The following is a 22,280-nucleotide window of genomic DNA, read 5'->3' on the forward strand; positions in this document are numbered from 1 at the left end:
ACGTTATCGGGAAGCCCTCATTGTAGAAAATGCCGAATTTTCAAGCCGCAAAATTTTTGAAATCATTGCTGACGTCATCATATTTACGCCCGTGCAGCAACGATGTTTTTCATTTTTCTTATTTTGATAGCTCTTATCGGAGCCAGATAGGTAATGGGCTCACGCCCTAATAGTTAACACGTCGACTTTGTACCCCTCCTTAGCGCGGCACTCGTATGCAGGCGTGGCATCGCCCCCTCTCTCCCCTCCGAGCGCCGTTAGCTGTGCGCGTAAACTCCTTCGGAGCACAGACTACCCGGAAAGATCATTCTTTCTCTATAACGCCCAGGCAGGACGATGAAATTACTGACAGTGTTGCTAGGGGCAGCGGGTGCCGCAGGCGCCTGGGGCGCGGTGCTTGCCGACGGCAAAACGCCCACGGCGCCCGCGGGCGGCGTCGTGATCCAGGGCGCCATCAGCGGTAATGGCGCCGCCAACGCTCCGGTTAACGTGGGCGCTGGTGCCGTGGACTATGCCACTTCCGGACTGCTGGCGGAGATCGCGCTGGATCTGGACCTGGACCGCGAGGACCTGCCCTACAACGCGTTCATCATGCTGGCGGCGATGATCCTCGTGCTGGAGATCGGCGACAAGACGTTCTTGATTGCGGCGCTCATGGCGATGCGCAACCTGCGCCTCGTGGTGTTTGCCGCTGCCTGGCTGTCGCTCGTGGTGATGACGGTGCTCTCCGGTGTCGTGGGCCACGCGCTTCCTGCGCTCATTCTGCCCCGAGTCACCCAGTTCATGGCGCTGGGTCTCTTTGTCGTGTTTGGCGTCAAACTCCTTAACGAAGGGTTGGCGATGCCCGCCGATATGGGTGTCGACGAAGAGATGGCCGAGGTCGAAGAAGAGATCGCGGCGCAAAAGCTCGAGGCGCAAGACCTCGAAAACGGCGACGGCGCCGCTGTTGGCCATGCCAATGGTAGTGCTGAAGATACCTGGTACCACCAGCTCTTACAGAACACGGAGAACCTCGCGCTGTTCGTCTTACTGCCGGTTTTCATCCAGGTGTTTGTGATGACATTCTTAGGCGAGTGGGGGGACCGGCTGCAGATCGCCACCATCGCCATGGCGGCGGGGCTGGAGTACTGGATGGTGATCTTGGGTGGCGTCGTCGGCCACGGCGTGTGCACCGCCGCCGCGTGCATTGGCGGCAAGCTTTTGGCGAAGCGGATCTCGATGCGCAACGTCACCCTCGGCGGCGCCGTCGCCTTCTTCGTGTTTGCCATCCTCTACTTCTACGAAGCGTGGCACCACGAAGAGTAGGCAAATTATAGCGGACTTTACGCCACCCTCTCCCAAAGGGACGCGCGCGCCCGATTATAGACAACAACACGCGATGACGAACGACAACCATGAATCACGAACCCCACGTAGATAGATAAATGGCGGCCTTCATCCCCTCACCATATGTTAGCTTTAATGACACACAAGACAAGCCATATTTACTAATCGATCAATGGGAAATAGGTTTGTGATTGACGTACACACGACTGTGAGCAGGGCTCTCGTACCCGACCCTGTACGCCGCCACCTGCCCTCTCCCCTCTCCGGATCCATGAGGCTCCCCTGGGAACTCGTCACGGCGGTGTTTGCCGAGGCCGACACTGCCACCAAGTGCCGCTTGGCTCAGGCCCTTCCGCCGTTGCGCTCGGTACCCCTTGACTACCACTACATTTGCGGCGGCGATAACGCCCCGGTGCTAAACTTGTTCCACCACGTCCACTGCCACGTCAGCATTGCCGGCTACGACCAGCTCTACCTCCGAGACCTCGACCACGACCACGTCGAGCTGCTCGCGGTGGAAGTGGGCAACCAGCCGCGGCGGTACTACTTTGATGACGTCGCCTTTAAGGTGGTGGAGTTCACGATGGTGGCGTCGCCGCCACCGCCCCAGCTCCACGAAATCGTCCCTTATTCACAGTTTAGTAGTCTACACACGCTACGGGTGCTCAATGGCTACCCCTGGACGTGTAACCGCCGCTGTCGGGTGATTGTCGATTTGGGAAGCCATGGCGCATTAACGACGTTAGAGTTGGCCCAGGTGGACATCGCCCTCCGCACGCTACCGCCAACACTTACCGAGCTTACCGTAAGGTTCTCGACGCTTGTGGAGCCGCCGACCGCTGTACCACCCACGACCCTCGAACTGCTATCGGTGGTCCACTGTCCCGATGGCCACGAACGCGGACGGTGGTACGCTCAAAGCATCGATGCCAGTCGCCATACGCTTAAGAGTATCAAGTACTCGCAGCCGGTATCGCCCGAACTCGGCCTAGTGTTGGCTAAAGGCGAATTCCCCCACCTTACCTCGGTGGATATCCCTGATTGTCCTGACCAATTACTCTGGCAACCGATCCCGTCGGTAACGCGGCTTACCCTCAACTGTAACCACGGCCAGGTGTACTACTACCTCACCCGGTTGGAATTGACGAAGTTTTGGTGGAATCTGGAGGTGCCTGAGTGTCCCCATCTCGTCGAGTTTAAGGCGGCGAAAGTGTTTATTGACGACGATGTCGCAATGCTACCCCTCCCCAAGGTGACTGTGTTTGATATGCTGTGGATGATGGCCGGTAGTGCCCCGTTTCTGTGGGATTTAGTCCATCTTCCGCGCCATCTCCGGCGGCTACGGCTCCGCTCCATGCGATTGAGGCAGTTTCCTATGGACAAATTCGACCACATCGGTTCGATTGACATGTCGGACAACTTGCTCGAGGAGATTGGCGATATTGACGCCTCAGAGATCAATATCGAGCGCAATCCGCTTAGTCGGCTAACCCTTTCTACAGCGCAAAAAGTGGTGGTGGACAACGTCACGACAGCAACATTCTCCCCACAATTAACGTCATTGCTGATTGACGTCACCAAGCTTTCGTCGTGGCAGTCGCTTGCGGGAGTCACGAATCTTCACCACCTCCATTTGCGGTGTGGCAGTGCTAAATGGTCAACTATCGACGTCAAACTGTTCTCGCGACCGTCACAGGCGAGTCTGCCATCACGGCTTGCCGCTACACTACCTCAAACTCTTGAACTGCTCCATATTGAAGCTGAAGCCGTTGATGATCGCCAGCTCCAATTTGAACCTGGGTGCCAATTGAGCGAATTGCGGATGCAATGCGACGAGTTTGGCCGGTTCCCGCTCCCACCCCACGTCCAAAAGCTTCACGTCGAGTGTGGTGTGTTTCGTCTTCGTCCTGATTACCCTAGGGGACTCACTCAGCTCTCTATCTCGACATGGTTCGACCGTGCTGGACCCAGAATTATCGGCGATAACCCCCAAATCTTCTTTGCCCAGTTTCACCAGCTACAAAGCCTCATTCTCAGAGGGTGCAATATCGAAATGGCCGACTCGCCGTTGGTATTACCGGCTACTCTCCACCAACTACGCATCGAGGCATTCCAGGTACAAGCGGTGCGGCTCCAGTTTGACCCACCAGGACCGACGGAACTACAGTCACTCACCATCCGCAACTGCTACATCGAAGTGCCGGTGCGTAAGTGCAGCTTAAACTTTGCTGATTTGGGCCACAACCAGCGGAGCCAACACGCTAAGTTGACTCACTTCGATACCGACGAGATCCCCGAGGGAGAGTTTCCCGAGCTGTTGGTAGCCGTCCACAGCGGCTATGGTCGCCACGCCGATTACTTGAACCCTCGATACATCGGTCGGGGATAGTATACTCTGTGTTCATCAGTGCAGCAAACATCATTGCTACAACTAATACCGCGCTACCATCTAGGCACGCGCGCGGTTTTTTTTCGTCGCACCCGAACCCGTGTCCCACACACCCAGCACCCTCCACCCCGCCATGAACTTCAACCAGGGCAACATGATGTCCCAGGGATCAATGGGGCAGCCTCCCTATGGAGGCGGCGGCCAGCCGCTGCAGCCGCCGCCGCAGGGCATGCGCCAATTTCCCACCACGGCGCTCGCCCAGATGACCCCGCAGCAATTACAACAACTCAAGAACCACCCACAATACCAGGAGATTATCCGCCAATACGCCCACCGCCAGATGATGTTACAGCAGCAACAGCAGCAGCATCAGCAACAGCCACCGCAGCAGCCGCCCCAGCCGATGCAGGCGCCCATGGGCCAGCCGACACCGGCCATGATGGCCCAACGACAACATTCGGGCGCCATGCCGCGCCAGCCGGGGCCGATGGCAGCTGCTCAGCTTGCAGCGCGTCAGGGGATGGGGGTAGCTCCCGGAGGAGTGCCGCAACCGCACCCAGCAGCGGTGGGGGCAGGGCAATTGCCTCCCGGAGTGGCGCCGGGAGCGGCGCCGCCAGCGATGGCGTTAGCCGCTGGTGGTGGCGGGATTGACCCCACTACAGGTCGCCGAGTGACGGCAGCAGTACCGGCAGTCCCTGGAGCAATTGCCGCAGCCGCAGCGGCGGCGGCAGTGACCCAACCCCCGCCACCGCCGCCGATCGAGGCTAATGCCATCCAAGTACCTCCGATAATCAACCCCGACCAGTACCTGCGACCGGTGCTTGCCAGCCTCAAATCGAACAAGATGGACGACGCCCATTACTGGCTGAAACAGTTGGAGAAGGAGGGCAAACCGGTGCCCTCGGACGTCAAGCTCTACGAAAACATTGTCGATGCCGACTCCAAATACCTCAAACAGTACAAGGAACAGCTCCGGGGGCTGAAGCAGTTGCTTGCCGATTTGCAGCGCGACCTGGTGTCGTACAACGAAATCAAGCAGTTGCGAGTGAACGCCATCACCCTCCTGTCGAAGCACACCTTCAACAACTCGATCTGGGGCGAAGGGTACCAAGGGTACGGCAACGGCATCACCAATGCCCCGACCAAGTTGGTGTTACCGGGCAAGGACATTACCGACCGCCAAATCAACGAGCGGGTACTTAAGCAACGCCAGCTGGGGGAAAAGCCCCACTTTGTGCCCATTCGCCTCGAATTCGACTTTGAACGCGATAAGTTTAAGCTTAGGGACACGTTCCTTTGGGACTTGAACGAGGAAGTGATTACGGTGGAGCTGTTTGTCCACCAGTTGATCGACGACTACAAGTTTGTCCTGGCGGAAAACTACAGCACCATTCTCGCCAGCGTCAAGGAGCAGATCGCCGAGTACACCAAGATACCCGAACGCACGCTGGGAGAGTTGCGGGTGCCGATTAAAGTAAACGTCGTCATCAACGACACTCAGCTCGTCGACAAGTTCGAGTGGGATATACTAAACTGCCACGACGGCGACGCCGAGGAGTTTGCCACTCAGTTGTGCGACGAAATGGGCCTCCCAGGAGAGTTTGCCACCGCCGTGTCCCACATCATCCGCGAACAAACGCAGATGTACCATAAGGCGTTGCTGTTCACCGGCTACTCGTTTGACGGTGCACCCATCCAGGAGGAGGAGACTCGCCTGCACTTATTACCGCAATTGAAGACCGGCGACGACTTCTACACCGTGTTGCGCAACTCGCAGGCGGTGATCGAGTACGGCCCCCTGGTGCAAAAGCTCTCGCAACAGGAGGTGGAGAAGCTTGATAAAGAGATCGAGCGTGATCTGCGGCGTAAACGTCGCCACAACCTCAACGAAGACCACTTGGCGCTGTTGGCAGGGGCACTGGGGGCCGCCAGCAACCGTGGCCCCCTGCTGCGACGCATGGCCTTCCACTCCGGCCGTGGGGGCCCGGCGCTCCCCGACCTCTCCGACGTGCCCAAGACCTTCCGCACCCCGGCGCCATCGTCGGTGTTGCCTGGTGCCGCCGACGTCGGCGTTCCTCGTGTCTACGACTACGCCGAAGTGTCGGCGTTCAAGACCCAAGTGCGCAACCCCGACTACCGACCACCATTGGCGGCCGATGCCGTGCGCTACCACTGGGACGCCAACCACGGCACGTTCATGGTGAAGCTTAAGTTCCGCCGGTTGAACTGAGCGGGGACAATTTACCCTTTCTTTAGCCGCGATTTCTGGGCGCTAATGTAGTATAGGACACCTCTTGACGGTATCCAGTAATAATAACGAATAATCATTGTACGCTGTATTTATTGCTCTTTTGTCTCATCTTATGCTTCTACCAGTTGCACATGTCAACTCAGTGCCGTTGATTAGCTTACGTCGGACATCGCCACACTATTCAAAGTGGCATGGAAACTATTTGGTTGTGTAGGCGCTCCCTGCATTCGCGCATTAAAAGAATTGGCTTAGGCATATGGTAAGTGTTGATAGCCTCGATTCTAAGTAGATAGCCTTCTTTGCTTGTTTGGTTGCCGGGCCGGCCATTATGGGTAAACAAGCATGTATGTGGGAAAGTCGTGCATGTGTCCAATCTTTACCACAGCAACTTCCACCACGAATTGGGGCTAGACTCTGCTGAGGCCATTGCCTTGCCCCCGCCACTCGGAGGCGGGCCCCTCGCGTCATCGCATCGTCTACCTGCGGAGTCTCCGCGAGGAAAAAAAATATCCTGTGTCCTGGGAAATGCTTTACTGGAATGTGTGTAAAACATGCGTCGTCAACTAAGTGGCCATCCACCCGGCGTGGCATGACCCTACTGTTCATGGGATAATACAGCCGCAGCTGTTTGGCTTGAACACCTACAATACTAGGTAGACCTTGTCTCCATTATTCATTGTCATTATCATCGTTCATATTCAATTACTTACGACTAACACTATAATACATCTCTCAACAATACACTGGTTTTTCAAAACATGACCCATTCATAGTCTACGTCGAGATCACGGAATCTGATTTCATTTCTGGGGGTGGCCTTGATTCTTTTCACTTCCTCTTCAATATTGCGGTGGTCAAATTCAACGTCGCCAGCACGAATCACCCTATAGTCCTTGAGCTCACAGTCTTCATCGTCATCGTGATCAGTGCCAGCGACGATAATGGCAAGAATCGTCTCAAGGGCCTCGTCCGTGATCTTGAAATGCCCGAAGCCCTCCAAGCCTTCGACTGGAATGTGTAAGTCGCCTTCCCAATGCATATTAACCACATGACGACTGACTGGAATCCTTTTTTTCTCCTTCAAAATCTTTTTGATCTTGGCCAAGTTCTTCTTGTTGTGGTCGAATTTCAATTTGGTTGATTCCCTCGTCTCCTCTTTGACCTGCGCCCTCAACTGGCGGCCACTCTCAATGAGCTGTTGCCAGGCTTGTTCGCGAAGGCTTTCTAAGGTGGGTTCGGTGTGAGGCATTTGTTAGGGGTGTACACTACGTGGAAAAAGCTATACTTATATCCTCGCGCCTGTTCCTTCGTATTGTCAGTTTACGACGACGTAGGCGCATGAGACCAAGAAATGTACAAACCCTATCGTGTAGCTCGCATTGTGGTGACTATGTGCAATCTGTGGTATAAAAAGACGAGGGATCCCAACGAAAGATCAATTTAAGAAATGGAACCATCCCGCCGCCCCATCAGATCCGAATTGCCTTCAGAAAGACGTTACGGGTCTAACCAACGTTCGCGGTCGAAATTAGAGAGACGCCGACCTGAGCGGTATGTGCCTATCAAGGGGTTGACTCATTGGGACTTTAAGGTTTCTGATCACAGAAGATCTCGGGTCTATGGGTATTTGTTGCGCATGCATGGAATTGAATACGATGACGATGGCAAATTTTACCTCAACTACGCTACCATTGAACACTTCTTGGAGCCCCACCTCAAAAATTATATAAGAAGAACTGAGTGGCACGATTAAGGTGCCGATCACAGTGTGTTGAGCAATTGTCGCAAAGTATATACGAGAATATAATTGTTTTATGAGTTTATCTGTAGACATGAAAAGTTATTTGAATGGCACGGCCGTCTTGCATAGGGAAATGGACAAGACCTTACAAAAGAATTTAAGAGACCACTTTGATCACATCAAATCCTGCCAATCGCATCTATCTACACTAATACCATCGTGAAATCACTGAACAAGTTTGTCTTTCATCAATTGGCATGGCTTACGTGTGATGTTAATAATCTTGCAGCACCGATGTTTTCTTGCGGGTTTGCACTCACCCTCAGTAGTTTAAGCTGGCAATACACCAGAGGGTGATCTGTTGGCAGCTGAGCTAATCACGCATTCTGATAGACTTGAGGTGCGCAAAATGACTAACATCTGCCTAGTAGATGAAGCAAGCACCGCCCCAGTGGCAGCCTAGTAATGCTTCGTTCATCAATCAAGGTCACATTGAGCGATGACGTAGACATTGCCGTACTATTTTTACAGCTCCAGTCACGACATTGGTCATTTACGATCGTACTTGACGACGCACTCGCCACCTATTGTCTCGTTCGAATACGCCATGCGCGTAAACGGTGTGTTCAAGGTTTAGCGCGAACACGGGGAGAAAAATTTAACTCAAGTCTAGTCGTAACCTCTGTTTTCGAGTGAAGGCGAGGTTTTATTCTGTGGCGCTTGTCAATGTGACGTGAAATTCGGTCCATCTAGCCCAACAGCGAAAGTGCTGATGGGCAATGGTATCACCTGGTATGCAGGATTCTTATCGTGGAATGTTGGCTTAGATTCAGTGCGCAGGGCGTTATCATGCACATTAACATCGTCTAAACGCGCTGATCGCTTTACCGTCAACCTACTCATTTCCTGAACAGTCTCAAGGCTTTCCGCAAGTATGGAGTAACAAAATCTAATTACCAGTATATTACACCTGTTTGTCATTTGTACAAGCCATTACCCTGTACCAGTGGCATTAGGGTGCAAGACTTACCTTAGAATCGTAACGTACCAGTGATGTTGAAGATCATTCCTGTATATAAGTACTTAATACGACGATCCCCTCTTCCTACACTATATATACTCTATACAGTTCCTACCAAATATACTCGTATAGAAATGGCTTTCTCCAACAGATACCCGATGCCTTACTCGAATGAGTCTCAGCGGGCTTTGACTTTATTGGGTAGCTCTCAAAAATCGTCATCCACGCCCTCATCGATGATGTCGATTGATTCCATCCCAGTGGAGGCAATTTTGGTAACCCGCCTGCCGACGTTATTGGTTACTGACAACTTCGTTCAAGGTTACATCGCCGTCGTGAATACCGAGCTCTTGTGCGTTACCTCGGATGATCTCAACCGCCTGGCCTCTGCTATGCGGGCCCGTGAACGCTTCAGAGCTAAGAGCGATTATATTGTTGTCTTACACAACATGCGACACAAAATGGCTACTCTTTTTAACATTCTCGTTGGTTTCAACACGAAGCTGATTCAGATGTTCTACGCCGCCACCAACGAACGCCCCGCGCAACGCGTTCTAATTGACAAGGACGCGTACGGCCACTTTCTCGCAACACTGGTCTTTATGTATGGCGACCCTCTCTTCTGCGTTGTTATTAGCGGGTCTCCTAATTTTGAGCCTCGGCAACATTTTGAAGGAATTCAGTACCGGCCTCAGGTTCAACGGTTGTGATGGCAAAGTTCACTGCAACAACATTTTTTTAAGATTAAGATTTGAAACGAATTTGAGAAATTAATGAGTTATTTTTACGTGCATTTTTTTTGGAGTTTATAAGAGGTTGTTAATATAAGAGAATTTCAAAAATTGGGCTCTTACAAAATTTAAATACGGAGGTCAAAGAAATCCTTCTTCCTAGCTGAAGCGACGGCAGAGCTGTTCATATCTATCTCATCTTAGTTGTATCTCACTAAATCAACCTCCTAAAAGGCCATCGCCAGCTTCCTGAAAACCATCATCAGACCTCATGCCCTCTCATCAATTCTACTCATGGCGGAGATAGTGTGGGAAAGCTTGGAAAGGATCAGCTAAAGCTGCAAGACAAGTTAAATCGTAGGAAGAATCATGTTGTCTTTATCCTTCAATTTAAAAATTGGTGAAATAGGTAAAGGATGTCTATGATGTGGCTTAGGTCTAGATTGAAGGTAGATAATAGGTAGCTGGTTGTACTAACATAGCCCAAGCAGTCTTAAGCATCAACTGGTACCCAGACGATGTCGACTGAACTTGGTAGCCGTTACTGGTATAGACCCTCAGTACCGTGCCATCCAAAGCCATTGAAAGAGTATTAGTCAAAATGAAGTAACACGATTCATCATTTTTGGTTCCACCGCTCAGCGGAGCGACGCTGGTGTTTTTCAGCATCCAAATGATCTGAAGTGTGGTTGGCGCTAAAGATAGTGAGGATTGCACGGAAACATCAATAGAATGGAGCACAGTATGAAGAATCTAGTTTTGAGTAAGTTTCAATGAAAGGAAAATCAATTCAAGCTTCTATATTTACTGGGAACCCTTGAGTTTATTACGGATTTGTTGCCTTCATATTTCCACCCCCAAACCAATGCTCATCAAAACACGACCACCCCACTCTCCCAATTCTACGCAGTCACATCAATTTTTATTATCTCTAACTACGATATCACCTCTAAAACAAATAACATCTGTTTCAGACCCATTCGTGTTCGATAACTTTTGGGTTCATTCCAGTGTTGATCAACCTCGCCCCTCACCCGACGGCGATCACGACGATGGCGACGCTTCCGGTGCTAGATCTCCACCATGAGCTCCGCACACCGTACCTGCTGCTGGCAGTGCATCGGGCCCGTCTCTTCCCTGGCCACCGTACCCTCCTCATCCTGCGCCACACCGTGGTGGTGCTTGTGGGTGCCCTCGTGCTGCGACGACTCCATTTCGAAGATAAGGTGATCACCGCCGTGTACACGCGTTTTCTGAACCAGAAACCGGCTCAAACGACGGCTAATGACGACCAATTAGCATTGGTGGTGTGTTTGGCCAAGGCGTGCCATATTTACTACCCCGACGGGCGCACTTACGTGGTCAGTCTCCCATTTACCCTACGCCACGCCGATGCGTTTGACCAAGGGCTTATCCTCGAGAAAGACCACGATCCCATCATCACGACCGACTCGGCACCCACTGCTGCTGCTCTTAGCTCGACGCAATCGCCGCAATTCAGTGGTGCTAAGTTTTTGACTTTAGTCGACCCCATCGGCGATTTCCGGGTATTGGCGACGTCGCTGACGTCAGTAATCGCTCCTAACGACCACCTAATCTGTTTCCCGCAACTGACAAAGCTGTCGCTGCTCTGTGTCACCCACAACCTTAGCGATGGCACCCTCACTCTCTACCACATCCGGAGCCTGGCCCGCCCCAAACTGCGGCTAATCCTGGCGCCAATGGTGAAGAAAAGGAACACAAAGCACGCGCCGATGCTGACGCCAAACCTGAGCCGCATCCTCGACGACGACATCGACATGATGGCAGCTGGAGCACAGGCAGTGGCGCAGCTGCTGCTTTCGATGGACAAGAAGCGCACGCTGACGCTCTTGCTGGACGTGCTGCTGATGGCGAGAATGGTTACCACCTCCGAGTACGCTGACCGCAAGCTGACGCTGGTTTTACGCAAAGATATGATATTGACCAAAGTGGACCAGATCGGCACGGTGGCTCCTGGCAGTGGCCTTAAAGTGTGGACGCTTGTAGGCCACGATCAGGAAGCAGTGGTGGTGGTTGATCGAGCCAAGGCTAAAGCGACGGTTCACATGTACCGCTCCCCCGTATCCGCTGGCTCTGCTGCTACTCTCTATACCATAGATTGCATTGACTGCGTGGTGTTTAACGATGCCACGTCGCTGTACCTTGTGGTAGCCGTGGACGACCACCATCTCCAGCTAGTGAACCCTTTCCTCGATGTGAAACTGGCGCCTGTGACTACCCATCTGGCCATTGCTCGTCTTTCCGGGTCATGTGACGATACCGTGGCCTTCTGCACTCCCCGTCACCATCTCCACCAGCTTAGGTTTATTATGGTACCTACTGACGACATCCTCAAACGGTGCTTGAAGCTGTTTGAGTACTTAGCCGGGAGAAACATCAGTGAGACTGCCCTCATGCTCTGGCGCAGCGCCACGATGATGAGTGCCACCAACGACGAGTGGGAGGCGTTTGCCGTTACTGTACTAGCCTTAGTGTTCCCGTTTGATGCCGTCACTCCTGAAACCACTCCTACCATCGGTATCTGTTCTCTTTTATCTACTGCACGCGAATTACAGGAACAGCGGCCGATGAACTACCTGCTTGGCGACTTGGTCCCCTACATAACGATGGCCCTCCACTTAATCAGAGAAGACTGTCGCTTAGACGTATTAGCAAATGCCGCCGTGATCAAATTGGGAGCGCTTTTGGCTCAACTAACCAAGTGGATGGGGTGGCCAGAACCGTGGACAACTTACTACCACTATGGCGAGGTTGATCGCGAAGTAAGGTTCCTTTCCAGCGTACTTTTCGAAGCTCCACCCAACATCTTTGCCCTGTTGGCCCTGTGGTTCGAGCCCCTGCTGGCCGGGGGTTCCTCGGGGTTTGTCACCATATCCCAGCTTACTGAAGAGAGCGACGCCGTCAATAATGAGATTACACCACGGACAGCGTGGGTGGTGCGGCTCGTCGAACTTCTCGTGTGTGATTATGGTATAAACGCCATTATCGAGATGATGGCGGCAGCAGGAGTTACGGTGGGTGAACTCGATACTTTACCTCCCGGTATCGCCCTTATCGTCAAGGAGATCCTCCTGGTGTGTCAGGAAGACCCTGCCTTTGAGTGGACGAACCCTGCTCTTGAACTTATTGGCAGACCCGATATCATGGGGCTTTCGCTGCTAAACCCTCAGTCAAACCCCACCTATCATCGTCGCAGTGAACCGAAACTGGTGGGACAGATTCTCCAGGGCATCATGAGTGACGACGTGGCGCAAATCAGTCCATGGGACGGCCAAGCTGAGGCCGATAGAATGGGGATTACTAAGCTTATCTTTGACTATGACCGTCGCTACTACGAGATCACCCTGTTGCTTCACCAGACGAAACCACAAACGGCTCACTTGGAAGTGGAGCCAGCGGTGAGCGAGTACGATGTCGTAATACTCCAACGTGAACTTGCCCGTATCGTGGCGCTGAGAACGCTCACGATACCCATGGGACGAGCGGCGCTTTTCTTCTCTGGGAGAACTCCGCTTTTGACGGAGAAATTCCCCATTGCCAAATTCAACTTGAACTGTTTGGTGGCACCCACAATGACCAATATTGTGTTGGCGGACGACGCCGTACCTCCGGCGATCATGGAGTGGGGGAACTTCCACAACGGCGTCCTGGCTGGCTTATCTATTTCCACGGAAAGTAAAGGCATTAATGGGTCGTGGATCATCTTCAATAAGCCCCCCGATTTGAACGCTCAGCATGCTGGGTTTCTCCTTGGTTTAGGACTCAATGGCCACTTGCGACGCCTAGAAGAATGGCACATCTATAACTACTTGGGGCCGAAACACCCGTTGACTTCAGTGGGGCTCCTTTTGGGGATGGCGGCGTCGTTAAGAGGCACCATGGATAATAAGCTTACTAAGGTTTTAAGTGTGCATGCTTTAGCGTTATTACCTCGCGGAGCTAACGACTTAAACGTCCCCGTGGTGGTCCAGCTGGCAGGGCTTATTGGCATCGGTTTATTATACCTTGAGACTCAGCACCGGCGCATGAGTGAGATCCTCTTGGCTCAGATCATGGGCCACGTACTCCAGAATGGCCAGGATACTATCCACGAAGGGTACCGTCTCAGTGCCGGCATCGCTTTAGGCTTAGTCAATTTGGCTAAAGGCGATGATTTACGGGGTTTAAACGATACCCACGTCATCGACCGCTTGATGATGGTGGCGATTGCGATGAAGGATTTCCAGCTGGCCGACGAGTTGGATAAACTGTGTGCCGGCGCCATCATCGCGTTGGCATTCATCTACTTGAAGACGAATAACCGGGTGATTGCAGCCAAGCTCGAGGTGCCGCCGGTGGAGCAGCTCCTCGACTACGTGCGGCCCGACTTGCTCTTGCTCCGGTGCTTGGCTCGGCTGTTGATCATGTGGGACTACATCGGCAACTCCGTCGGGTGGGTGGAGGCGCAGATCCCGCTGACGCTTGAAGGGCGGTTTGAGCTAAACCTGGACCACATGGCCTATTTCAATATCATTGGCGGGACGTGTATGGCGATGGCGGTGCGCTACGCGCTGACCCACGACGCCGTGGCCCGGGATACGTTGATCCACTACTGGGAAGCCATGGCCCACTTGACGGCCACCACTCCTACCAACTTTGACCAGAGAATTGCCCACCAGGGGGCGTTAGCCACTCAGGTTCTTTTGGGGCTTTGTCTTGCCGTGGTGATGGCAGGCAGCGGGGACTTGGCCACCATGCGCCGCCTCCGCGCCATGTACCACTGTACCACTAGCCACATGCATTATGGGATTTATCTGGGCACTAACTTAGCGCTTGGCTTTCTTTTCCTTGGTGGGGGCCAGTATGCCATTGGCTCGCTGCCCCTCGCGATCGCGGCGCTTGTCACCTCGCTCTACCCGGTGTTTCTGCTGCTCCCCGACGAGGCCAGCATCTACCTTGAGGCGCTCCGCTACTTCTGGGCGCTTTCGATCGAGCCCCGGTGTCTCGTGGTGCGCGACGTCACCAGCCACAAACCCCTCAAAGTACCCGTCAAAATCACCACTGTGGACGGCGAGGTGCGCCGGGTGGTGCTGCCGTGCCTCTTCCCCGACTTCAGCCGTATCCACTCGCTCACGACGGAGCTGGCCGACTACTTCGGCGTCGAGGTCGACTTCTCGCTCCAGCTGGCCTACCTCGACCGGTTCAAGCAGACGAAGACGTTGTACGTGCTGAAGCGCCGCAACTACGCCTGTCTTGTCCCCACGATGGCCCAGCTTCTTCTGGTGGCCAATAAAGTGTTGGAAGTCGGCGACGTCACCGAGGCGCCCCAGTACCAGCTCGAGGTGCTCAAATCGGTGGATACCCTCGCCAAACAGGTGTTGGCGTTTGACGAGCTTGATAACGACGACGGGGGCCAGGACCAGGGGAGAAACCAGGGTCTTTCCATCGCTACTATCGTCGATGACCAGGTGGAGTGGACTCACCGGGCGGCCGCCCCTACCATCGACGACGTGTGGAACCTAAAAGTGATGTTTGCCTTTGCCCGGTACTATTTGAGCCACGGAGAACTACACTACGTGTCCCACCAGTTTATTCACCACTTACAACAGAAATTATGGGCGTTGACTAGTTAGTGACCCAATGGTACTGCACAGTATTTCTCTGGTTACGTTGCCTTGGTCATATCCTTATCGTTAGCGGGGCCTTAAAAAAAAAAAAAAAAAGGAGGGTCTGGCCCCGCGTAACCGCGCCAGCCGTCCGATGAGGACACCACCACCATAACTTCGATAATAACCACAATACCATCCGTATATCACATCACGTGATACCTTTTACAAGTCTTACACACAACATATAATTAGCATTACACAACAAACGTTGCTTTCACCGCTGGTACTCGTCTTTTCCATCCCGGGTTACCGTCCCCTGGCCACCACCCTCTGCGTTCGCCCGATCGGGAAAGGAATCGCCAGAGCGCTCGCACACGACGTACCCGGTGGAGCGCCTGCTCGGCGGGCGCGCGCCCCGGTGCGTCCCTGGAAAAAAGAATTAAATTCTCCACCACTACCAGAATTTCTCCTTCCCCAGCCTTAAACGAAGAAAACACCCCACAAGGCGAGTTGCGGTCCTGTTGTTGTTTTGAAATATAGAGCAGTATGCGCAACTGGAGATATCCTCGGGTGAAAAAGCTGTACTCGACGTACGGGAGCCAGCAGCGGATGGACATCGGCCACCCGCTCCTTCGGGCGCTGCGCCAGGCAGAGCAGGCCCACACCGCCGCCGTGCCCCGGCCCCGGGTGAGACGATTTCTGACGCTCAGATCGCTGATACCCCGCATCCCCCGCCCGCTGCGCCAGGTGTTTTACCGCATCCCGGGGCTGAAGGTGTTGCCGTATATCTTCATCCCCCTGCGATCGTTCCACCTGGCGAAAAACACCACCCGCAGCTTGAAGCAGCGCTTTTTCTCGCTGGAGGCGCGCCAGAAGCGCCAGCAGAAGCGCAAGTTCATCAAGTGGTGGACGTTGACGCTGTTGACGGTGGTGTTGGGGCTGGTCGCCGCCAAGATCTGCTACGAGCGCGGCGAGACCTTTGACGACGACGAGTTGTACGACAAGTACCGCATCAAGCCCAAGTCGTGGCACTTGTACATGTACCTGACGTTACCGTTAAAGGCGATCTCGCGTATCTGGGGCCAGGTCAACTCGATCAATTTGCCCGTGTGGGTGCGGCTGCCGCTGTACCGCCTCTACCTGATGATATTCGGCGTCAACTTGGACGAGATGAACGAGCCCGATCTAACTACTTACCCTAATTTGGGCGAGTTCTTTTACCGAGAGCTTAAGCCGGGAGTGCGCCCCGTGGCCGAAGACGACTTGGTGTCGCCCTCCGACGGCAAGGTGCTATCTTTTGGTGTAATTAACGACGGCGAAATCGAACAGGTGAAGGGGATGACGTACTCGGTCGACGCCCTCTTGGGGCTCAAGCGGACGCGGTTGGCGGCGCCGTCGCACGCGCTCGACTTCGGCGACGGCGACGACGAGACCATCCACTCGCGTCACCAGGAGTTTGCCGACAGCAACGGCATCTCCTACACCATGGACGACTTTGTTGGTGGCGACGACGAGTCGCAGCACCTGAACGAACTTGCGTACATGGACAACGGCGACGGTACCGCCGAGGTGCCCCTGAAGCAAAAGGAGATGGCGGTGGCGCGCAAGTTGGTCCCCGCCGACTTGAAGGCACTGGAAGACAAGCAGGTGTACTACTGCGTCATCTACCTTGCTCCTGGCGACTACCACCGCTACCACTCCCCCACCAACTGGGTGGCGACGTTGAGACGCCACTTCATCGGCGAGCTCTTCTCGGTGGCGCCGTTCTTCCAGAAAACTCTCCAGGGCTTGTTTGTGTTGAACGAGCGGGTGGCGCTTCTCGGCTACTGGAAGTACGGCTTCTTCTCCATGGTCCCCGTCGGCGCCACCAACGTCGGCTCCATCGTTGTCAACTTCGACAAGGACTTGAAGACCAACACCAAGTACGAGTCCGATCACTACCAGAAGATCGCCGACGAAACTAGCCCCCTCCTCTCGCTGGATACCGACCTGGAGGCGACGCTAGTGTCGAACCTGTCCCTGGCGTCGGCGAAGAAGAAGAAGTTGAAGAAGAACGCCGTGTACGAGGCCACTTATACCAACGCCTCGAAGTTGTTGGGCGGCGTCCCGTTGTCGAAGGGCCAAGAAGTCGGTGGGTTTAAGTTAGGCTCCACCGTGGTGTTGGTGTTTGAAGCGCCGGCGAATTACCGCTTCAACTTGCACGAGGGGCAAAAGGTCAAAATGGGCCAATCTTTGGGAAGCTTTGTACAGAGATCTTAGCATTTTAGAACGCATCAAAAAATACTACCATTAACCACTCGTATGGTGAATACACCCCATGAAAAGAAGCCATTTTACCCCCAGGTAGTCACACCTGATATTAGTTATATTTGGTCGACTTCATTTGTGAAACTTTCTATACCTATTCTATAGTTTTGTTTTTTTTTAATTGCTTTTTTCACTTTGTACCTGTTAAGCGAGTATTGTCTACTTAATCTCGAAATCTGGGGGATCCCTTCAGATTTCTCCGTCAGTCGCGCTTTTTTTTTTTTTTTCAAATCATCACGTGACACGCGATCGACGCGAATCTGGCCTCCCTCCTAACTGACAACGTTTGACAAGTGAATACCCCTTGCCTGCCCCCTTACCTTCTTTTAAAAAAACATGTCGTTTTTGCACCTGATCCGAGGGTTCGGCCGCAGCTCCAAGAACAAGAAGAAGGAAGAGCCCGGTCCGCTGGCGTCGCCACTATACCTGCACGGGAACGGGCTGGCGCTGGCGTTGAGGCGAAGCCAGCTGCCCACCAAATCACCACAAAAGCTGGCACGATACACGGCGCCGACGCTGCCGACGAAGCGAAGTAAACCCGCCCAGCAGCGGCTGCCCACCCGCCGCAGCCAGGTGCCGGCGTCGCCCCAGTCCCAGTTCGGCCAAGCTAGTGGTGCCGGCGCCAATGGCCAGCCGTTGCTGTCGCTGCAGTCCCAGGTGTCAAAGTCGCTGCAACAGACGTCGAGCAATAAGGACGAGCCGTTGCCGCTCTACCGGTGCGAGCCGTTTGTGAAAACTGCCCTTGTCAAGGGTTCATATAAGACCATCGTCCAGCTTCCGAAATACGTCGATATTGGCGAGTGGTTAGCCCTCAATATCTTCGAGATGAACGCTCATCTTAACCTGTTCTACGGCGTCGTTCTGGATTACTGCACCGTCGAGTCGTGCCCGACAATGCTGGCAGGCCCCCATACCAATTACCTTTGGGCCGACAATAACGGCCAGGCAATCCAGTTGCCGGCACCGCAATACATCGACTACGTGTTGACGTGGATAAGCAACAAAATCAACGACCAGCTGGTATTCCCTACCAAGCTGGGCGGGGCGTTCCCCCCTAACTTCACCAAGGACTGCAAAAACATAAGTCGGCAGATGTTCCGCGTGTTTGCCCACATATACTATGCACATTTTGATACCATCGTCCACTTGCTGGTAGAAGCTCACTGGAATTCGTTCTTTGCCCATTTCATCAGCTTCGTCAAGGAATACAATCTTATCGAGCGCAGCGAGTTGGAGCCATTATTACCGTTGATCGAGGACTTTGAAGCGCAAGGAAAAATAAATTAGGACATATATATATATACCAAATCTATAAATCCATCTTTTACGGGTTATGCTATGCAATATTTGATCAATCCTCAAACATGATCTGGATCTCCTCGATCCGGCGTTTCTTCTGTTCTTCTTCGGCTCCCACTGCTTCTCCCAAATGGTTCTTGAGCTCCTGGATCTTAAGCATCTTCTGCTCGATACTGTTCTCCATGACGAACCTGACGACTTTAACTGAGGTGTTTTGACCAATTCGGTGGATACGGTCGATCGCCTGGTTCTCGATGCTCGGCAGCCACCACGGGTCCATCATAAACGCCTTGTTGGCCGTGGTCAAGTTCAACCCCACCCCACCAGCTTTCAATGACAAGAGCAATACCGTCAACCGGTTGTTTGATCTCTCGTCAAACTTCTTCAAAAGCTTTTCCCGCTCAGCCATTTGCAATCGCCCATCATACTTGAAAACGTTAAAATCACCCTGGATCTTGAGCTCGGCTTCAATGATATCCAAGTAAGATGAGAACTGAGAGAACACAATGACCTTCTCTCCCGGCAGTTGTTCTTTGATCGCCCGCAAATGTTTACAAAGCGCAATAATCTTCGAACTTGATCTTTCAGGGTCATATAAGAATAACCGGTATGGATACTTTGAAAGACCTTGGCTATCGTCAAACTTTGATCCTTGGGTCATGAATCTCACTTCCTTCGCATCGGTATTGGAGTTAGCTCTCAATTTGAATAACCTGTACTTATTCACTGGTGCACGACAATTGGGACATTGATCAGGGGTGCTCTCAAAGTCTAAGTGCTCCAAAATGCAAGAGAGACAGAAAGTATGACCACAGGCAGTCACCACCAATTCATTTTGAGGAATAGGGGATGTGGTACAAATTGAGCACTCGCTGAACTCGGGATCAAACTTGCCGTATAACGAGTACATGATCTTGTTGGCTTCCGAAGCCAGCTCAAACCCTTGCTTTTGCTTTGATTCCAATGACGTTTGAAACTTAATGAATTCTTCATCCTTTTCAAGGGCAGCGTTGGTGGCATTCTGCTCCTCAAGATCGGAGATGGCGGCTTCCTTGACCAAATCAACATGACAACAAATTTGACGTAAGCGAAGAATATGTGTTAAGATTTGCGAGTACTGCTTCAAAAGATGACCTGACTTGACCCCTTCACGAAACTTCTGGGTGGCTTTGGCTCGGAACCAGTCGTAGTACAACTTTTCCTGATCGCTGAAGTTGACTGTTTCCACTTCAACCACTTTCGGTGGAAGTTCCACGAGAGGTTTACCATCTTTTTGTTTCATCAGCTTTGTACGGCGCAAGAAGATTGGCTCCAAAATCAGTTTAATCACCTGGAGTGTCTGAGTAATCTCTTTATTCTCAAAAGGCACGGTGATGAATGATTTCCATCTGGAAAAATCTTGCCAGGGATTCAAACGGAGGAACTTCACAAGCGAGTACAAATCATCAAGCCGGTTGATGATGGGAGTACCGGTGAGTACCCATTTGCGCTGAGCGGCGACTTCGTAGATCAGCTTAGCCGTTTTGGTCGACCGATTTCTGATATTGTGGCCTTCATCCAAAATGATGCGGAAGAACTCCACGCTGTAAATGCCTTCTTTGGGCAAGTTCCCCTGAGCATCACGACGACGGTGTAAACGAACATACTCGTTGACAATGGTCCCGTATGTTGTAAGCATGACCACAGGCACAGGACGATTGGAAGCCTTGACATTTTTGATTAATGATCGTGACAAATCAAGCTCAGTGTCGTCGCCGTAGTATACTTTGCAACAGAAGTTTGGGTTGTTGTTGGCTTTGTCAAACTCGTTTTTCCACTGAGATAACAATGACATTGGCACCACGATGAGGGTAGTATTAGCGGCGTAGGGGCGAGTGGTTTTGATATCGGGTGATGCATCGGCGGGGCACGACATCACCAATGAGAGGGCCGAGATCGTTTTCCCAAGCCCCATTTCGTCGGCAAGGATGCCACCTAAAGTGGTTGATTTGACGACGGGTTCCTCAATTGACATTTCACCCGAATGCATGTTACCAAAGAAGAATTCGCCGGTGTTGCCATCGCTCAAACCAGTAGGGTCTTCAGGCCACTTATAACGATGCCAAAGAGGGTCAATCGTCTTATCGCTATCTCGAATCGCCTGTTGTTTCATTTCTGACTGCTGATTCAGTAAGCTTTCGACTAGATCATACTCTTTCTCTCTGGTAAGCATCCAGGCAAGGCCATGGCACTGGTATGCTCTAAGCAGCAATTTGAAGTTTTCTGAAGGGGGAGTGGTGGTTTCAGGAAGCAGTGACAAAAGCTTAGATTCGTTATTATCGGAGTACATCTTTTTAAGATGATCTAAACTTAAGTCACCATCGAGTGGAGTCAGCGATTCTGCGGAGTCGACGTCAATTGCAGCATCTTCTTCAGGTTCCTCCTCGCCACTTAACGTTCGTAATGGTCGAACGTTTAACTTGGAAAACAACCGTGACAATGCTGTTTGACGGCGTCGGAGTTTGACTTCCTGAGACGTTTCCTGGCCAAAACCGAACATGGGTTTTTTCTGGGTGGTCGTTTGGGAAACCACTACCACGTCATCATCGTCGTCGGCGCCGGCTACCCCTTGGAATGCCTTATGAGTCAAATAGATATCCATCTTAATGAAGAACAGATCACCTGTCAGTAACCTCTTGGCCGTCTCAAAGAGTACATGCAGTTTGAACTCGATCATTTCGAAGTCCATCAACGGAGCAAATATTCTCGTCAAGTCTTCGGAGATACGCCCCACTTCTCGGTCGTGTTCCTCGGTGTACACTCTCACCACTGCCAGGTCCTGATTCTTTATGCGTTTATCGGTCTTAGGATTGAGTCTCTTCAACACCATGGGAGTCTGGTAAGGCAAGGGCTTCACCGTAGGCCGTGTAGCCGTTACCTCTACTTCCATTACTCCGATATATCTTCGCCACAGACGGCTCTTTTCCTGAGCCTGAAACCACTGAGAGTATTGTTGAGCTCGAGCAAACATATCGTCCAACTGGACCTTATTTTCCTCCACTGTAGGTGGCTGTTCTTGAGGAGCAAGTATCAGACCTTCAAAGGTGAGATCGTCGTCAGAATCATCATCAATCACTTCATGAGGAATGGGCGTCGTCGTCGCTGGCTCCACGGGCGTCACCAGCTCGATGGAGACGTCGTCATTAATGGGCATGAGCTCCGAGATCAGGATCTTTGCTCGCTTTTGCGGTGACTCGGTCTTGCCCTCCCGCGACGAGTTCCACTCTTTAACCGCCTCCTCAGCATACTTTGGATGGTGGCGGTACTTGTGGTATAGAGCAACGACCTCATCGGTGGACATGGGCGCCTGTGTCGTCACCTCTTCGGTGAACTGAGCAAGCAGCACCCCTCGCTGGTTTGGCGTGGGAGCGGCGGCATTTTCTGCAGACGGGAGGTCGACGTCCACAAAGAGCTTCTGCCTCCGCGTGTTGGCCAACAGACTGGCTATATCGGGGAAGAACCTCTTTTTGGCAACCATACCCCGGGCGAAGACCTGTACGCGTATGGTGCGCGTCGCTCTCTGATCGAGTATATGCATTATGAAAG

At 52.6% G+C, this 22,280-nt stretch overlaps 8 protein-coding genes across 8 annotated transcripts; 6 read left to right on the top strand and 2 right to left on the bottom strand. All coding sequences in view use genetic code 12, as the record gives it.

Annotated features, from left to right (window-relative positions):
• Nucleotides 1–336: 336 nt before the first annotated feature.
• On the top strand, nucleotides 337–1,305 carry GDT1 (putative ribosome biosynthesis protein; the record flags this gene model as incomplete). Its single annotated transcript, XM_034156739.1, has 1 exon — nucleotides 337–1,305. The coding sequence occupies one exon, from the start codon at nucleotides 337–339 to the stop codon at nucleotides 1,303–1,305; it is 969 nt and encodes a 322-aa protein (XP_034011246.1).
• A 292-nt stretch (nucleotides 1,306–1,597) lies between these two features.
• On the top strand, nucleotides 1,598–3,715 carry DIURU_003924 (uncharacterized protein; the record flags this gene model as incomplete). The annotated part of the gene is made up of 1 exon (XM_034156740.1): nucleotides 1,598–3,715. One exon carries the CDS (start codon nucleotides 1,598–1,600, stop codon nucleotides 3,713–3,715), a length of 2,118 nt encoding a protein of 705 aa, XP_034011247.1.
• Nucleotides 3,716–3,848: 133 nt separating this feature from the next.
• Nucleotides 3,849–5,945, top strand: SNF5 (Snf5p; the record flags this gene model as incomplete). Its single annotated transcript, XM_034156741.1, has 1 exon — nucleotides 3,849–5,945. The coding sequence occupies one exon, from the start codon at nucleotides 3,849–3,851 to the stop codon at nucleotides 5,943–5,945; it is 2,097 nt and encodes a 698-aa protein (XP_034011248.1).
• A 772-nt stretch (nucleotides 5,946–6,717) lies between these two features.
• DIURU_003926 (uncharacterized protein) lies at nucleotides 6,718–7,215 on the bottom strand (the record flags this gene model as incomplete). The annotated part of the gene is made up of 1 exon (XM_034156742.1): nucleotides 6,718–7,215. The coding sequence occupies one exon, from the start codon at nucleotides 7,213–7,215 to the stop codon at nucleotides 6,718–6,720; it is 498 nt and encodes a 165-aa protein (XP_034011249.1).
• Nucleotides 7,216–10,511: 3,296 nt separating this feature from the next.
• Nucleotides 10,512–15,113, top strand: APC1 (anaphase promoting complex subunit 1; the record flags this gene model as incomplete). The annotated part of the gene is made up of 1 exon (XM_034156743.1): nucleotides 10,512–15,113. The coding sequence occupies one exon, from the start codon at nucleotides 10,512–10,514 to the stop codon at nucleotides 15,111–15,113; it is 4,602 nt and encodes a 1,533-aa protein (XP_034011250.1).
• A 522-nt stretch (nucleotides 15,114–15,635) lies between these two features.
• Nucleotides 15,636–17,348, top strand: PSD1 (phosphatidylserine decarboxylase 1; the record flags this gene model as incomplete). Its single annotated transcript, XM_034156744.1, has 1 exon — nucleotides 15,636–17,348. The coding sequence occupies one exon, from the start codon at nucleotides 15,636–15,638 to the stop codon at nucleotides 17,346–17,348; it is 1,713 nt and encodes a 570-aa protein (XP_034011251.1).
• Nucleotides 17,349–17,732: 384 nt separating this feature from the next.
• On the top strand, nucleotides 17,733–18,683 carry MOB2 (Mob2p; the record flags this gene model as incomplete). Its single annotated transcript, XM_034156745.1, has 1 exon — nucleotides 17,733–18,683. One exon carries the CDS (start codon nucleotides 17,733–17,735, stop codon nucleotides 18,681–18,683), a length of 951 nt encoding a protein of 316 aa, XP_034011252.1.
• Nucleotides 18,684–18,747: 64 nt separating this feature from the next.
• DIURU_003930 (DEAD/DEAH box helicase) lies at nucleotides 18,748–22,212 on the bottom strand (the record flags this gene model as incomplete). Its single annotated transcript, XM_034156747.1, has 1 exon — nucleotides 18,748–22,212. The coding sequence occupies one exon, from the start codon at nucleotides 22,210–22,212 to the stop codon at nucleotides 18,748–18,750; it is 3,465 nt and encodes a 1,154-aa protein (XP_034011253.1).
• Nucleotides 22,213–22,280: the final 68 nt, after the last annotated feature.

The sequence above is a fragment of the Diutina rugosa genome, assembly GCF_008704595.1.
Source record: "Diutina rugosa strain CBS 613 chromosome Unknown scaffold27_size161568, whole genome shotgun sequence".
Taxonomy (NCBI): domain Eukaryota; kingdom Fungi; phylum Ascomycota; class Pichiomycetes; order Serinales; family Debaryomycetaceae; genus Diutina; species Diutina rugosa.